The sequence below is a fragment of the Apostichopus japonicus genome, chromosome 20, assembly GCF_037975245.1.
Source record: "Apostichopus japonicus isolate 1M-3 chromosome 20, ASM3797524v1, whole genome shotgun sequence".
Classification (NCBI taxonomy): domain Eukaryota; kingdom Metazoa; phylum Echinodermata; class Holothuroidea; order Aspidochirotida; family Stichopodidae; genus Apostichopus; species Apostichopus japonicus.
In genome coordinates, this window is record NC_092580.1 from 12290103 (window position 1) to 12308221 (window position 18119).

The window sequence follows — 18119 nt, forward strand, 5'->3', positions numbered from 1 at the left end:
AATTACCCAACAATACAGTGCTTTTTCCTAGCGCGCTTAATATTATTTTCTTGGGGTGGGGGTGGGGCTATTTATCACTCACATGAATAAAAAAAATTGTTCACTTCATTCCAACTGAGCATTTGGAATGATGTGATCAATTAAACATTTTGCAGAAAAATGTTGAGTTGACGTTATACGATAAGTTGTCAATTAAACATTTTGCAGAAATTTTTTCAATTGCTCAATTGGAATGAAGTGAACAATTGAACATTTTGCCAAAAATTTCCAATTGACGAGATAAGATAAGTTGTCAATTAAACATTTCTCAGAAAATTTTTCAATTGCTCATATGGAATGAAGTGAACAATTGAACATTTTGCAGCAAAAAAATGACTAATTGACGAGATTTGATTAGTTTTCAATTAAACATTTTTCACAAATTTTTTCAATTACTCATTTAAAGCAAGTAAGCAATGCAACATTTTTCTGTTTTTTTTTATAACATTTTATCTTGTTATCTAAACAATTTACAGAAAAATTTCACCTTATGGGCAAAGTTTTTCTTATGTTGATGGCATTTTTAAGCTTCCGTAGATTAGCATTGAGCGTTTTAATCGTATATGTTGTGCAGTAGTTTTATTAGGCATTTTTTTTAGAGTATTCAAAATCATACGAAGTTTTGTATGGTGGAGTATAAAAATCGCGAGATACAATTTCTCATTGTGACAAGGAAATCGTAGTAAATATGACTGATTCAAGGTCAATTTTGACCGAAAATTTTAGGTCACTACAAGAATATTTGAAAATTAGAGTGCGCCAGTCGGAAAAATTAGAGTGCGACGGTCGGAAATTCCGACTGTCGCACTAAAATTTTCCAACTATCGTCAGTTTTACCAAGATTGGGGGGGGGGGGGGTGAGACACCCCACACCCCCTCTAGCGACGTCCCTGGCTAGAGATTATGGACGTTATAATTAATATTTAGGTAGAACTGAATGAAAGGAAATCAACTAAAAACTCACAGTAACTCTGGTCTATGTTTAGTTGGAATAAACCCAGTGAGACTTCTTATGGTAGATCTGCCTTCTACACTCCAATAGAAACTTTCTATTGAAAAATCGCTAAGAGAAAGAACAAGCACCTGCATGGGAACACGATAAAATCAAAATGCATAGAATGGCACTATAGGGTAACTTGGATGGTTCATTACCAACTATGGCTAATGGAGATCATAAATAAATCAGAAAGGGATTTCGGCATAAAATATATGTCTGGGTAGACCTATTTCACTTGAAGACTATTTTGCTAAATAAACTATTAAAGTCAGTTTATCTCCGCTTGACCCGAGATAACTGATTGTCTGTTTATAGCTCCATGGTCAGCTCTAGAATGTAGCAGTGGAATCTTTCAGAATCTACGAAGGGGGTTAAAGCGTTCAAAACCACTTTCAAGAAGAGAGGCAAGAACACTTCTCTGTTCTTTAAATCTGTAAATATGTGAAGGGTTGACCCGTGAAATGAATAAAAGAAATAAAATTCAGTTCTATGAACGAATAATTAAAACAAAAACGTTTTCAGTTCGTTGCCAGTCTACAGAAATCACTTCATTCTGAAAATGTAGTTGCGCTAAGGTCCCCCCCCCCCCCCGATAAAAAAAAAAAGAAAAAAAAAAGAGTGCGCGTGTGTTTCTCCGGAATGGGAAGGAAACTTTGTATGCTGATGATTGTAAAGCACCAATAAGCATTAAACTTGCGAGCCAAAGGTGTTGCTTTTGTTTTGTATCACCACACTGGTACAGACGTAGAGTTGAAATTCAAAAAAGAAGATATTGATGAATGTACTGGATAATGATTGTGCATTAGTCGTTTGTATTGATCAAATACTCTTTGGACCGGGTAAGACGCATTATGGAACTCTTCAACAATGTCCTTAGAATTCATATGACCAATTGGTTGGGTGGTCCGAGGCGTGTTGGTCTTGACTGGAGCCTAAAAATTTTTGCAGGTCCGTTAACATTCATTAACGAAGTAATGATTTAGTGGTCATTTAAATTGGTCAATCACACTTTGGACCGGGCAAGACGCATCATGGTACCGTTCTACAATGTTCTTGGACTTCCTGTGACCTATTGGTTAGGTGGTCCAAGGCGTGCTGGTCTTGACTGGGGCCTAAAGATTTTTTCAGGTCCATTTACATTCATTAACGAAGTGATGATTTAGTGGTCAGTTTAATTGGTCAAGCACACTTTGGACCGGGAAAGACGCATTATGGTACTCTTCTACAATGTCCTTAGAGTTCATGTTAACCATCGGTTTGGTGATCCAAGGCGTGCTGCTTGGATTAGGGCCCAAAGTTTTTTCGTGGTCCCGTTACACTCATTTAATAAGTAATGATTTAATGGTCAGTTTAATTGGTCAAGCACTCTTTGGACCGGGCAAGATGCATTATGGTACTCTTCTACAATGTCCTTAGAGTTCATGTTGACCATCGGTTTGGTGATCCAAGGCGTGCTGCTTGGATTAGGGCCCAAAGTTTTTTCGTGGTCCCGTTACACTCGATGATGTAGTAATGATTTAGTGGTCATTTAAATTGGTCAAGCACGCTTTGGACCGGGCAACACACATTATAGTACTCTTCTACAATGTCCTTAGAGTACATGTTACCGATTGGTTAGGTGGTCCAAACCGTGCTGCATGGATTAGGGCCCAAAGTTTTTTCGTGGTCCCGTTTCACTCATTTAAGAAGTAATGATTTAATGGTCAGTTAAATTGGTCAAGCACTCTTGGGACCGGGCAAGACGCATTATGGTACTCTTCTACAATGTCCTTAGAGTTCATGTTGACTATCGGTTTGGTGATCCAAGGCGTGCTGCTTGGATTAGGGCCCAAAGTTTTTTCGTGGTCCCGTTACACTCGATGATGTAGTAATGATTTAGTGGTCATTTAAATTGGTCAAGCACACTTTGGACCGGGCAACACGCATTATAGTACTCTTCTACAATGTCCTTAGAGTACATGTTACCGATTGGTTAGGTGGTCCAAACCGTGCTGCATGGATTAGGGCCCAAAGTTTTTTCGTGGTCCCGTTTCACTCATTTAAGAAGTAATGATTTAATGGTCAGTTAAATTGGTCAAGCACTCTTGGGACCGGGCAAGACGCATTATGGTACTCTTCTACAATGTCCTTAGAGTTCATGTTGACCATCGGTTTGGTGATCCAAGGCGTGCTGCTTGGATTAGGGCCCAAGATTTTTTCGTGGTCCCGTTACACTCGATGATGTAGTAATGATTTAGTGGTCATTTAAATTGATCAAGCACACTTTGGACCGGGCAAGACGCATTATGATACTCTTCTACAATGTCCTTAGATTTAATGTTACCCATTGGTTAGGTGGTCCAAGGCGTGCTGCATGGATTAGGGCCCAAAGCTTTTTCGTTGTCCCATTTTACTCATTTAAGAAGTAATGATTTGATAGTCATTTTAATTGGTCAAGCACTCTTTGGACAGGGCAAGACGCATTATGGTACTTTTATGCAATGTTCTTAGAGTTCATGTTAACCATCGGTTTGGTGATCCAAGGCGTGCTGCATGGATTAGGGCCCAAAGCTTTTTTTGTGGTCCCGTTACACTCATTAAAAAAGTAATGAATTAGTGGTCATTTAAATTGGTCAAGCACTCTTTGGACCGGGCAAGACGCATTATGTTACCCTTCTACAAGGTCCTTAGACTTTCTACGACCCATTGGTTGGGCGGTCCAAGGCGTGCTGGTCTTGATTAGGGCCCAAATGTTTTTATTTCAGTTCCCGTTACATTTATTTAAAAAAAATGTTGATTTAATGGTCAGTTTAATTGGTCAAGCACTCTTTGGACCGGGCAAGACGCATTATGGTATCCTTCTACAATGTGTTATGAATTCATATGACCCATTGGTAAGGTGGTCCAAGGCGTGCTAGTCTTGATTAGGGCCTAAAGTATTTTTTTTACATTAATTTAAGAACTGATGAAGTACTGGTCATTTTAGTTGGTCAAGAACTATTTGGACCGGGCAAAATGCATAATGGTACCCTTCTACATAGTCATCGGAGTTCATATGACCCATGGGCCATAGATAAACCTCTTTTCACGACCAATTGTTGAACATCTTGTAAGAAAGCTTTTGTCTTGCCACAGGTGTTACGTCGATACAATTGTCGAATACGTAACCGAATAGGCAGCTCAGTTACTCATTCGCGAATATCGAACGAGGAACGGGGAATAAGTATCTAACTTCACACCGGTTGCATCTAAGCATTTTCTATTTTGAAATTACTAGCGATATCATTAAAAGATACAAAAATATGCTAAAAAAAAAGCTATGCCACCAAATAGTGTGGGGATATTAGACACTATACCCCCCCCCCCCTTCCACCTGCGGTCCGTCTAGCTATTCATTCCGAAGAAGAAAGCAAAACCTACTTTACAGTAGGTCATATATAGTAACAAATTGTGACACGGTTAGAAAGGCGCCTTGCGAGGAATTTGCCAAGGGAGGGGCAAAGCTTGTAGGCAAACTATCTAAGCGTATAGCGCCACCATAAGTTGGCGCGAAGCGCAAAAGAAAATGTTGGCCGAAAATATGCCTCCCAGGTCGCTGGAAATGGCACTACCCAGGCCTTGTAAGTTTCATCTAAGCATTTCTATTTTGAAATTACTAGCGATATCATGAAAAGATACAAAAAATATGCTAAAAAAAAGCTATGCCACCAAATATTGGGGGATGTTAGATACTATATATCCCCCACCTAAAATATTGGGGGCCGGGGGGGGGGGACACCCTCAATATTTTAGGTGGGGATATGATTGCCGCCCATGTGCCAGTTTATTTGGATTTTTTAAATGTGATATAATTGCATGTTTGGAAAAAAGTTTGATTATTCTGTTTTATTTTCTATATTGCAGGCTTTCCAACCAGCCAGAATCCACTACAATATACTGATAACTTTCCATCATTCTACAGTCATGAAGCAAGCACCAATTCTGCAAGCAGCTCCTTACCACCAACCAAAACTATTTTAATCGTACACCAACAACGTCCATCATTCATCATCCACCAAACAAGCAACAAGTCTGTAACCATCAACCTGTATGTTCTAATGTCATAGGTTATCTTCTAAGGCATTTTATGTGTTATAAACCGAGAAAAATATAGGCATGAGGCTAGTTTCCCCACAGCACTGTCATTTGTCAAAACGCTATGCTTATTTAGGCCTAGGCTGAGCTATTCCTAAGTGTTAACTTTTAAAGCCTAGCTAGCTCATACCTACAGTAATTTAGTTTAGTGTGAGTTAGGCCGTGTGAAACAAATATACGGCCTACTGTGCCTGCATAGGCCTATATACGTTTCTTGTCAATGTCATGGAAAGAAATAGTCTATGACCAAAACGATCAATAAAGTTGGGCATTATTGTGAGAATTGCCTCCCAATTCATCCATACTAATATTACTAATGCAGTCTAGCCTAGGCTACACCAGTGTGTTCTTTTAAAATTGTCAATAAATGCTATATAGATTATGGGCTCTAGGCTAGCCCTGTATATACTAATCAACAAGAAACAGAAAGACTAGCTTGATCCAATGATTTTGTTGGAAGAGAAAGACCTTTAACGTTGCAAAGTTATTGTATGCCATCATAACTGTTAATTGTTAGCTTACCAAGTACAGTACTTAACACTAACATGCAGGCCTAGCCTTAGTTAGATGCTAATTAACTTGGCTAGTCATTGGACATATGAAATGCAAGACGTTTAGCAATTAGCATGCAGCACTTGCTCTATTTTAATTATTATATTTTGTGCAATCAGTGCGATTACGCTTGTTACAGCCACCTGGGGGTAGGTTAGTTCCATCCAATTGAAGGTATCATTTATACGAGCCTAAAAGGTATGTATTTTTTAGTTGAACATGGATAGCATATAACGTCATCTTCGTTTACCCATGGTTAGCCAATGTACTTTAAGAAGCATTGTTAATTGTGATTTGAATGGTTTCATTCTCATCTTTCCAGCGGAGGGCTTGGTGGTATACATAAGTGGGTCAATCCATGCCAAATCAACAGTGGCCTCCACGTCGACCCTCTCAGAATCGCCTGAAATTGATATAGTGTCTTGCCATATGTCTCAAAGGATGAAATTGGGCACAAATTTTTTTTTTAAATTTTTCGTTGCTAGGATACGGCCCCGCACTAGCAACCAAATCCAGATTGCATTTTAAGAGCCCTAAATTTGTGTCAAGTTTGGAGGCATTTTTTGCATAAATGTAAAGTATTTTATGTCTGATATTGCAGATATTGTGGAAGACATGTGGCCAGTCTTCGAATTTAGCAAATTTTGAGGAAAATTTACGGTCTCAATTTTTCGTAACAAGTAATTAAAATGGCAGAAAATGAGATAGGGGTCTTTTCTGGCCCTACTTTGAGTGTGCTCTATATTCACAAGCAAAGGCATGTTTGAGTTTAAATTTCCATAGGATCCTTGTCCAGTGGTAGTACTACGGGAAAAGTGCGAAAAAAAAGTCAAGCGGGTCGTACGTTTTACGAACAGCGCCCTCAAACTTAAGAAATCTCACTTCTGGCCCTAATTGGAGGTCCATTTTGGGCCTGTGGGTATTTTTTTTTTTTTTTTTAAATAGCATTTTTCAGGAGCGTATTGACCCTATTTTTAAAAACTCAAGTCAAAAAGTTGTGTATTTTGTGTTATCTACTCAAATTTACGACTCGAAAATTGCAAAAATCACTTCATTGATATGTATGAAAATGCTTGCACAAGCCGATTTGAGTAATTCAAATGACAACAACTTCTTAGCATTAGCATACAGGTGCTTAAAAATTAAGAGGGTGGTCCACTAGCATAAGGACTGCAAATAAACTGCATTTTCAGGGTCATATGCCCAACGATGCCTGTGAACAGCGCCCTCAAACATCACATTTTACCAATATTTTGGGCTATTTTGGGCATTTCAAGGTCAAATTTGGTCACAATTAAAAGTTTTATTTTTGGTTTTTAATACAAAACTAGTAAGATATGTATAGTTATGATGCAAAGAATGAGCTAAAACATCTTTTATATTAGTTATTCATGCTCTGATGAGCAGCTTAAAGTGGCGTATATGAGAGTTACATCAGCTCTACAGAAACATGCTTGCGAGGGCAAACAGTGGTAACATTGTATCTTCATTCAGGGAGATGTTAACAACATTAGAAACTATTGAAATGTATTTATTAAAAGTGTTCTGTCTAATACTCTTTGACTCCCTCTCACCCCCCCCCCCTCCCCCAACACCCTCCCCATAGTGCACTATGCAGATTTGTATACATACAGTATGTGACTGACTTTTACTGCATAGAGACTGCATAAAAATGCATTTAAGGTATATATACTGAATTTTTTGGTCAAAAGGTGGAGTAGAACAACCAAGGAGGTTTTTTTATTTTTATGTCTTAATGTTTTGTCTCGATTGTTATAAATCTATCCAGCCACTGTACGTGGCAGAAATAGCAACATTTAATTGCATGCATCCATGCGATTTGCAGTGAAAAGACGGAGGGTGGGGGGGGGTGCAGGGACAATGATGCTAGGGACAAGAGAAGTAGGGTTTCAGGAGCTTTTGTATCCTTCCAGAATTTTGGAGGTTTTCATAGACATTCCTGTATTTTCTTATGTAAATAGCTCTTTCAAATATTCTACTGCCATTTTCCCTAAGTTGTCAAGTTTAGAGGATAAATCTGTCCTTCGTCTGGACAAACATCATATTTCTTTCTGCAGGTAGGCGTAGTCCCTCCATATATGATGGGCTGTAATTGTTGTACTCCCCAATCCTTACTCCTGTGAGTCCTGTCACTGTCCCTGTCCCAAATCCCTACCTTTCTCACCCCTTTGGAATCCATTGAACATTCAACTGTTAGACCACACTGCTACTACTGTAGTTGAACATTACGGTGGAGTAATTGCACACGAGAATAATCAAATAGCATATTTTGGAAAACAAAAGTCGATCATAAGTAGTTTATTATATTAACAGTATCAGTAAATGGAGCAATAATAAGCACATAACAGAAACCAACAGGGTAGGATGCAGAAATATTTACATATTGAAAGCTTTTATTTAATGCAGTATGGTGCCTTGAATCACCAATTTATGTACTCTCATTAGGAATCCGGAGGGGCACAGCCACTATTTCGAGGGAGAGAATTAGAAATTATCTTTGATTTTCATTGAGATGGCAGGGGCACTACGGCAACTTTGTAGTTTTAGTAGGAAAACAAGGCTATTTACATACACTTGTGAAAAGGCACCAAGGGGCATGGTTTCCAGAGTGAGAAAAAACATGTAGAATTGACAGATTTTTAAGAGCAACTTTTCTTTCAGTGGTTTTTTTTAAAACTGAACATCAAAACCTTAACATTTCCTGCAGCTGCTCAATATATACTGGCTCTTGGCGCAAATTTTGCTAGAGTGGAGTTTTGGACAGTCTTAGAGCCCTGACTTAGATGGTAAAGTTGTAGGATGATGAAGAGGGCACCTAAGGCATTGAATGGGTTAAAGGGCATACCGCAGTTGTTGCTATCAGTGATGGATGATTTTTAAGCTCATTACCGCAAGAGGTATTTAGCCATTCGACCTGCTTCCTGACGTACATAGTCTTACGTTCATCGAGTGCATTTTGTTTGTTCTTCTTTCACCCTCTGTCTACATTGTTGGTTTTCTTTTCTTTCATCTTCCGCTGCAGTTTATTCTCTCCACAAAAGGTCGCTATAGAAAATTTAGGAGATACAGCTCAGTCGGAGTACAAGCATGGCTCATCTCTGAACACGGAGCCCAGTAGTAGCGATAGTTACAGGGACATTTTAACCAGTCATAAGTAAGTTTCACTCTCTAAACATGTTTTATTTGAACCAAGGTTTTGTCAGCTGGCAACATATTTTTTATTCTTTTGTAAAACAATTCAAAAATAAGAAACTGACTGGGAAAAGTAAATGCAATGTACTTTATTGAGACAAGTTATTGGATAATCCCAAACTGAATGTTTACTTACCATAAATGTTACTGGTCGAAAGTTACGATGTGTCCTGGTAACAACATCTCAAGATGTAAAGGATTGGCAAGGTAAATAGAATCGATTTGGGGTGGGGGTGAGTGGAGGAGGGGTGGGCGGCTAAAATAAATTGCTTGTAACGATATGCTATTTAAATTTACACTCTTAACAGTTGACTCTACTGAAAACTGCACAGTGCATTTTAAAGTAGACCACTATCTATTTCTTGCTTTAAAGCAGAACTGTTTGTGACTTTGTGTTGAGTTTGTTTTGATCTCATCTTCCTTCATGTAATGTATAGGGAGATGAGATATTGTACTTCACCCCACATCAGAAATGTGAGAGAGTGAGTTTGTGTGGGTGGGTGGGTGGGTGGGTGGGTCGGCGGGTGGATGCGTGGGTGTGCGTGTGTTTGTGAGTGAGTGAGCAAAATTAAGTATGTCGCAAACTCCTCCTAGACCTGAAGTCCTGTCAAGTTCAAGCTTGGTGGGTGGGTGTCTGACCATGTTAACTCATGCCTGCGTGATTGATGACGTCAAAGAGGTCGAAGGTCAAGAAATCTAAAAATTGGTTATTAGCCATTTTCTGCATGCCAACTTCTTGGACAAAGGCATTAATCCACATTATATGTAGAGAATGAAGAGACAAAGTTTAAAACAAGACAGATTTAGCTGTTTAGGCTTGTTGTTAATGGGTCAATTGAGTTAAAGTTAAAATTGGTCTAAATTGTGCAAAATCGTAATAGATGCTAAGATCCCATAACAAGGGAGTTTATTAGGCAAGTTTCATTCGTTTCTGTTTTTCTCGACAGGAAAGATATGATTGACAAAGATGGCTACCTTCAAGGTATTCAATGAATTTAGATGAATAATGAAGCAGTCCATGACAGAATGAAGGTGAGATGACAAAACTATTAATTATTGGATCATTCAACTGTCAATTTGAGTATAGTTTCATTAGTTTAATGTAAGTTTAATTGCTTTGTTCAAGGGCTGTCCTAACATTGTTGGTGTTTAATATCATTAGATGCAAGGTTACATTGCGACTAACATGCAACATCATGTAGTTCCTGTTGAAATTTCAAGTTTCATTGCGTACACTGCATTTCGTGTTTAATAGAATGCTGAGTGAAACTACCCACTGCTGTAGGTGATGAAACATTTGGTGTTTAATCCGCAAGCTCCAGCTCGTTCATTGAGGCTAATTAAATTTCAACTCCTACCCAGATCCCAACGAAGAGAGTAAGTGATGTCTGCTCCTGTAACTCGACAATAGCATAAGAGACGGTGGTATGAACAGACCTTAAAAGTTAACACGTCATTTAATGAAAGTGAAAATATTCCCAATCTTGGTGGGGTGGAATTCATTTCCCCTGTGGGTTGTATAACTAAAGAGAAATCTGAAAGCAATGATGATTATTAATGCATCTTTGCGTGATTGATTATTAATCCATCCTTGTGTGATTGATTATTAATCCATCTTTTTGCTTAGACGTTGAAGGACAACGTAGTAAAATCAGAGGATTCCGTGAAGAGACTGGTAGCAGAGATCAAGATGCTAGGTCAAAGGGTCGTTCAATCTCATAAAGCCATACAGAAAGGAGGAAGAGCCAAGTACATTTTCAAGTTTCTTCCATTTGGGTTTGGTATGTTGAGAGTACAAGATGGATATGATGCTCGCATTGTATAAAATTATTAGTAGCAGTATGCTAGAAACAATAGGTTGTAGGACAATTGTTTGCGAGTGGGTCACAGATATGGTCATGTGCGAAGAATGTTGGAATGAATTTCAAAACTAACCAATAAGTCTGTCTTGCGTACAAGCTAAATAATCCGAGCGCGTTTAGCAGCAGTGTCAAGCATAAATCAGGGATGTTTATATTCTGTTAAAGTGTTCTTTTTATGGTAGTTTGCAAGCAAAGATGTTACCTAACTTATATGGAATTGATACCAAGTTTTTGTATTGAATGAGTGCAGTTGTTAAATTTTATGTCCCCGCCAACCCCAACCCCGGAAAGAAGTATCCCCAACCGTGATGAAATATCACTTAGTAATATTCAGTTTACCGAAGGCGATGGAGTACAACAGAGTTGAGGAGAGTGGAATTTTCCGAACTTTAAAGAATACATCAAGTTTATTTCCTTCGTCCTCAGATTCAGTTTAAAGTACATTTGGTGAATATGGTAAGGATAACAAGCTCGTTCCCTTTTTCCTAGAACTGAATAATAATTCACACAAAGCAAATTGCTCTTTTTACCCATCATGAAAGTAGCTGTACTATTGTATTGGAAACAATTTTATTCCTGCCATTAGTTTTGCCATATGCAACTGTGCATTATTTTTTTTTTTTTTGGGGGGGGCCTTAATTGTTTGTGCATTGTGTCACGTTTGTTTTGACAAATAAGGCTTTGTTCTGTGCAGTGATCAATTTTCCTATAATCCTAGAGATATAAATATAACTATATTTAGAGGAAAATCTTGAAAAGGGTGTAACAATATTAACGTCGGGTCGGGTCAGATCTTTCTGGAAACCCTACACGTAAAATGACTAGGAGAGAATTGGTCGGGGGGGGGGGGGGGGTCTTGGTGGAATATTTAGGGACATTGCGGTATTGTGTGTTGTTCTCCATCTCAATTAAAGACCTCTAATTTATTTGTAAATAAACACCCAGTTACTTAGTATTTTGCTGTTTTGGATGCAGCCAGGGGTGGGACCTAGGTTCTCCATCTCTTAGATTTTGTCTGTAACCCTACCAAAACTCATATCCAGTACCACTTAACCCACTCCGAACTCTGTTGCTCCATTTACCTTAGAGAATCTTGCTATGAATTTGACTGACTTGCTACACAAATGCAAAGATATTGGGCATTTTTTTTCTTCCATTAACAGAAATTCTAGTATTATCATCAATATAATGATAAACAAAATGGAAGTACTTTCAGCACATGTATTCAAAATATTAAACACTTACTTATTGCCTCCACTCCACCCTCCACTTCAATATTCTGGATTGGCTTTATGATTATGGGCATGTTTGAGATGTAGTATTTCTCCTTCTCTGTTATTGTCAGATAATGAAACACCATCAGTCCAAAAGTTGACAAATTTGTACTACCACTGTTAACATGTCATTTGAGTAAAACTCTTTTTGTAATTTTGTGTTGGATCTGAGGAACTGAGCTAAATCATGGTTAAAGTATAAATAGTCTTGTCATTCTAAACCGATAAACCTCGGCAAATTAAAGGGTCGTTCCCTCAAAAATTAAAGGTGGCATAAAAAATCCAGTCTGGCCTGATAGCACTGTTTTTCAATGGTTCACAAAAAATTAGCTGAGGTTTGTTTCTAAAGTCATCTTTTTTAAAGTTTTCCTTCATGTCTTTCCATTGTAATATAGCTTGTAAATCTATTGCAACTCTAATACTTTTAGCCTTCATGTTGTAATATATTCCTCTTTTTTTTTACATTTTTTTTTACATTTTATAATAAAATTCTGTAACTACTGTAGTTGATACAACAATACTAGACATTTTACTAGTAGATGGGTTATAAATGATAAAACAAAAAATTGACATTACATACAGTAAGTTAGGGAAATCATTAAATGTTCTTACATCTCTGTCTGTGGCTCTGACCCCATCCCACCAAGAAAGTGTTACTCCCCCACCCCCTCCCATCACCCAAAGCAATCTGTGTTTGCCCTTAAACTTATTGACTATTATCGACTCATTCGAGACTTCAAATGTAACATGCAGGATCTACACTTTATGCAGAGTACTTTCGTCTACATGGCTTGTGTATTCCTATCTAGTAATTTTCTTTCATACTCTTTTTTTTGGACAGAACCACCTATGGTGTCCACCATGGAACAGCTCCCCGAGAGACCTCCAGAAGAATTAAATTTGGAAGAGACTTGGGAAGATGACGAAACATCAGACAGAGACAATAAATTGGAATCCCAAGCCCCTGTAGCTGATAGTCTCATCGCTGAGTAAAGTAAGCTCTAACTCGGACCGGATCAGGAAAGGCTTACCAGACAATAACCTCCTGAAGGCAGAAGAAGACAGAAAAGTTTGTTCCAATTCAGGTAGCGACGTGCCGAACGCTTCATCAATCCAAAGAGACAAGCCGATGGAAGTTTCCTTCAGAGAGATTAGAAATAGGACTAAAGTTGAAGAAGAATCGGAAAGTGATTCGATCCAGCTACCAGATAGTCCTGCCAGTCTCCAACTTTCAGGATCACAAACTTTTTGAGCCACTGATGTTGCAGCTTCTTAATAGATATTTTATATATAAGCTTTTCTACTTTTTTGTTTGTATGACCATGTGTGTAAATATTGAAGCACCAAGGATATGCAGTTTTTTTCCTTAGCAACAGATAAAATGGAGAATACTGTTATGAAAGCTGTACTTAAAACACTTGAAATATTGCTTTCCTAGATTTTAAGGAACTTTTTGGCAGAATTTTTTCTGCAGAAATCTATCTGTATTTCATGCATAGTCTTGAATACTTCTGCAATACCATAAGACCATCTCTAACCTGCACCTAAAAATACAGGTGGTTTTTCTCTCTAGCATATTTTCAAAAGTGCTCTTCTCAAGGGTATCGTGTTGAAAATTTTCTCAGATTTACAGATGGAAATTATGAAAAGTTTTTCATTAAGGATGGTCATGTGATGATGCTAAAAGATAATCTAATGCATAAAGAGTCTCTAATCTCAGAAGAAAGGAATTTATAAGTATCCTCTGCCAGGAATCTGGGATTTATTCCTTGCCAATAGCAAAAAGAAATCTAGGCTTGTATGTATGCATGTAAACGTATGTATATGTGATGTTCCAACTTGTAACGTGGTGACTCACCAAGCATATCTTGCATGAATTTCATGCAAATTAGGATGTAAATTTACAGCACTGTATTCTTTGGCTGCTCCAGTTATTGAGCAGAGTCAAAGGTCAATTGAGGTCATCAGTGGCCAAAATACAATAACCTCATAGTCGAGTTCAGTGAACATCTGTAGCATCGGTAAAATGTCATAGTTAGGTGGTAGGTCCCCCTCACTGAGCATTACACTTTGAGCAGTTCTGTTAAGAGGTCAAATGTAAATTGGAGTCATCAGCTGCCAAAAGCCTGAAATTCTTGTCGACATATTTAGCTTCAAAATCAAAGCTGCGATTATCCTCATGCTCAGAAATGTACAAGAACTGAATATTCTATGAAGAAGTCAAAGGTCCCTTAGGGTCAAATTCTGACCACCTTGATAACTCCAAAAGTTAAGGTCGGATGAATCGCACACCTGGTATGATGGTGCCCCCACTGTGAGTTCTCCATTGCAATCATTTCCTTTTGGTGAACATAATTTGGTCAACTTCAGTTTTAGTTTGTGAAGTGGCTCAAATTACAGATAGCTCTGAAGTAACCTTGAACAATGCATAAACAGTCAATCAGGTAAATGATATCTGCTTCAGAAGTGATAATCATGTGTTGGATGATCTTAAAACACACCTCAAGTGATCCCTGGCAGTTGTCACTAGTTGAGTCTCATGGGTTTAACAGGCTGTCTGAAAAATTGCCTTCTGTGTAGTATATATACTACATGGCTTTGGTTTTGAAAATATTTTAGTGTATTGAATGGGTAGGTTGGTGGCAGAGCTGATTTGCTAACTCATAAAAAGGTAAAAGGTAATGCCCATTTGCTCATACATATTCAACATCTATGGGTCTATATTTCACATAAAAGGAAGACTGTTCTTTCTGGATTTTAAACCATTTTTGGCCATAAAACTTATGTACTGTAAAAACGTTATCAGTGACTGAATAGGTTGATGTCCAAAGAGTGAGTTAGTACATGTTTGGTGGTCTAGGGAGCTCAAATTGTCTGATCATTTGTGGATTTTCACTTAATTCTTGAACAAATGTTAACTCACTTGACTCTACATCAGTCAGATAGTCGAGTGGGATTTTGTGCAAATTATATGGCAAGAAAATCACAATTCTTTGCCCCCTGTGTAGAGAATGCTAAAACTCCTCTCTTTGGGGGGTTTGATATAGATGCAATATTTTGTTGGCACTAAGTGGACATAGTTTATTTGCAAGTTTTGGTTATTTTTTTTACTTGTAAGCTGCAAAAGAATAAAAAGAAAAGCATGAGATAAAATTAAACCAGGGACCTTGTGATGCCTATTGTTTTTTTATCTACCACTAGACCATAAGGTGAGATGCTACAGTACATTTCAAATATTTAAAGATCTAGTAGTTGGGACTACTAGTTTTTAAAATATATTCCCCTCCACTGAACCTTGTCAGGGAGGGGGGTGGTGGCCAACTCACTTCACCCGCTTGGGAACCTTGTCGGGGGGAGGGGTGGCGGCCAACTCGGGTGCCGCTTGGGAACCTTGTAGGGGGGAATTCCTTTTACAGAATTCACTCACCCACCCAGGGCTTGAACCCATGCTGCTCAGTATCATTGCAGACGGAACAACCGATTACACCATTTTGGTTCCCAATGAAATAACCTTCGTTTCTTACCTTTATACTTCCACCTGCTCCAGAGAACAGAAAATAAAAAGGCTGTGGTTGGGTCTTGAACTCATGGCAGTGTGTTCGTCTGTCTCTCTCAGTCCAAAGCACTAACCACTGCGCCACAGCAACTGTGGAGAAATAATGCTCGTTTCTAATATTTAAGGTTCAATAATGGAAGAAAAGAGGTATAAGTAAAAGGAAAACTGCCTCAACTGGGGTTCGAACCCAAGACAAGGTTGGTCTTGCTCTCCGGGTACAGGCACTACCAACTGCGCCACTGTATCTGTTAAGAAATAATGCTCGTTTCTAATATTTAAGGTTCATAATGGAAGGAAAGAGATATAAGAATAGTAAAAGGAGAACTGCCTTCACTGGGGTTTGAACTCACGACAGTGTGTTTGTCAGTCCAGAGCACTTACCACTGCGTCAAAGCAACTGTTGAGTATTATTGCTCGTTTCTAATATTCATACTTCCAAATGGAAGGAGGAAATCGCTTTGAAATCACGTATCACTGGTAAAATGGGTCGAGCGCCCTCTTGCGGCCTCTTTTTTGGTCAGTTTTCAACTTCAGAGGAACAATAGGAGAGCGAAAAACTTTTAGGGCGAACAAAGGTTTTGAAATCTTTTGTTCCCCCTAAAAGTTTTTCGCTTTCCTATTGTTCCTCTGAAGTGAAAAACAGACCAAAAAAGAGGCCGCAAGAGGGCGATCGACCCTTTTACCAGTGATACGTGATTTCAAAGCAGTCAAATCCTGAAACCTTTGTTGCTTGATTTTTTGGGGTTTATAAGGTTCTAATTCTTGACAAAATTGTTCTACTGAAAGTTGGGGAGCAAAAGGTGGGGACCCGGGGGTGGGCTGTGTTGTATTATGCATTACAAAACACATTACAGAATGTTTCAATAGGTTTAAAAGGTGTAGTAGACCTGTTTTAGTTACAAGGCCTTTCAAAGGGCAAAACGATTTTTGTGAAATATCATCTAGCTTTCATATCGATTGCAATATCCTGTCTTGTCATAACTATTTTTTGGGCAAATTAGTCTGTCAGATTATGGATGTTATGCATGTTAAGCGAGGTAAACTTCCAGTGCCATTTGTAAGGACCAGACAAGTTCTCAAATCGCTCTGTTATTTCTTCGACACACTAGAAATGAGAGAGAGACAGACAAGAAATAAATACAGAAAGAAAAGGAATTTCAGGACTGCCTGTTTATTTTCAACTTCTTTTGGGACATGATATTGCAACATTTATAAAGCAAAAGTGCAAAGAACCACATGTGTGAATCGCATACAAGAAAAAGGCAGTTGCATGGAGACAGAGTACACAATAGAAACCAGTGGTTCCTGCAATTATTGAACGTGAGACAGAGCTTCGTGTACTGTGATAGAAACGCTTAACCCCTTGTGCAAAAAACCGTGACGAGACGTCGCGATGTGGGAGCGTCCCCTCCCATGTTGTACCTCAGTAGAGGTTACTTACAACAACGATGACATGGCGTGGGTGTTATCTGTGGTACAGGACTATGCGTATTAACTAAAGCACCTAAAGAAGCCATTCCAATCCCACAAGCAATAATCAAGCCACAATATGAACAACACAAGACATGTGTTCATTCTTTGTTTACAGAAAAGAAAAGGAAACATATGCAAATTACTAAACAAAAAATAAAAAAAATCAGTATATATATAATCATTCCCCCATGCATTATTTTTGATGCTTGGTTTCTACTGCAACAAAATGTGTCAAGATTCTTTTACCCCCCCTACCCCCACCATTTTTGATTGAAAATTTCGAGTTTAGAAAGGCTAGGGTAACAATACCTTTTGTCCGAAAACTATAAATATTGGAAAGGAGAAGACCCTGTCACTCCCCTAAGAGTTGATCCAAAGTCTACTCTTCTAACCAACCAACCACTTCACAAAACAGAACCTATTTTCTGGAAAAGAAAAAAACACTTCCTATCAACCTGGGTGATCTAGCCGTTCAAATACATCGTCACAATTAATACCGTGGCAATTTCTTTACAGCGTTTCTGACCGTAATTATTCACTCTTCGAAAACCATTTTTAGGTTTCGTTATATCAATATTCAAATTTGGTTACAAAACACTAATTAAATACCATACAGGATATACATTCAACTTTTTATCTCAATTTAAACTTTTTATGAACTTTGTATCATTTTACAGCTTTGCAGTTATACCTCACCTCACCTTCCCATATTTTTTTTGTTTCCATTCTTTTTTTAACATTTCTGTGCAAAGAATCTACTTTCTCAAAAATTTTAGTTAGGCAAACTACATGCATGAACTATACAATCTGTGGGGTAACGGTTCCCATGGTGACTGCAAAACCCTCCACTTAAACACAAACGCTCACACGGCAACATGGGAAATCAGGCATAGGAATCATGCTAATTTTGATATATGACATGAATATTCATTGTGCTTGTAGTTTCACTACATCTGTAATGAACATCAGTTGAACCAAACTTGTCTATAAATACTGCCTCTTTCTATTTGTAATATTTCCCTTCTGTAAGAATACAAGTC

At 38.2% G+C, this 18119-nt stretch overlaps 2 protein-coding genes across 11 annotated transcripts in view; both read left to right on the forward strand.

Annotated features, from left to right (window-relative positions):
- LOC139961861 (uncharacterized) overlaps positions 1-15420 on the forward strand; it is a 51102-nt gene extending 35682 nt beyond the window's left edge. The window contains exons 1-6 of one of the 5 annotated variants that reach the window (XR_011791045.1): positions 4806-5102; positions 8745-8876; positions 9862-9946; positions 10542-10663; positions 11203-11232; positions 12892-15217. Coding sequence is in view for 2 of the 5 variants with exons in the window: in XM_071961477.1 (XP_071817578.1) it covers positions 9914-9946; positions 10542-10695; positions 12892-13043 (339 nt within the window). In the remaining 3 variants the exon portion in view is untranslated. Of the gene's footprint in view, positions 1-4805; positions 5103-8744; positions 8877-9861; positions 9947-10541; positions 10696-11202; positions 11233-12891 lie in introns of those variants that run through there. The other 4 variants (XR_011791044.1, XM_071961477.1, XM_071961478.1 and 1 more) reach the window with 4 other exon arrangements.
- LOC139961837 (uncharacterized) overlaps positions 1-18119 on the forward strand; it is a 249171-nt gene that overhangs the window by 74856 nt on the left and 156196 nt on the right. The gene's annotated exons all lie outside the window — the stretch shown is intronic.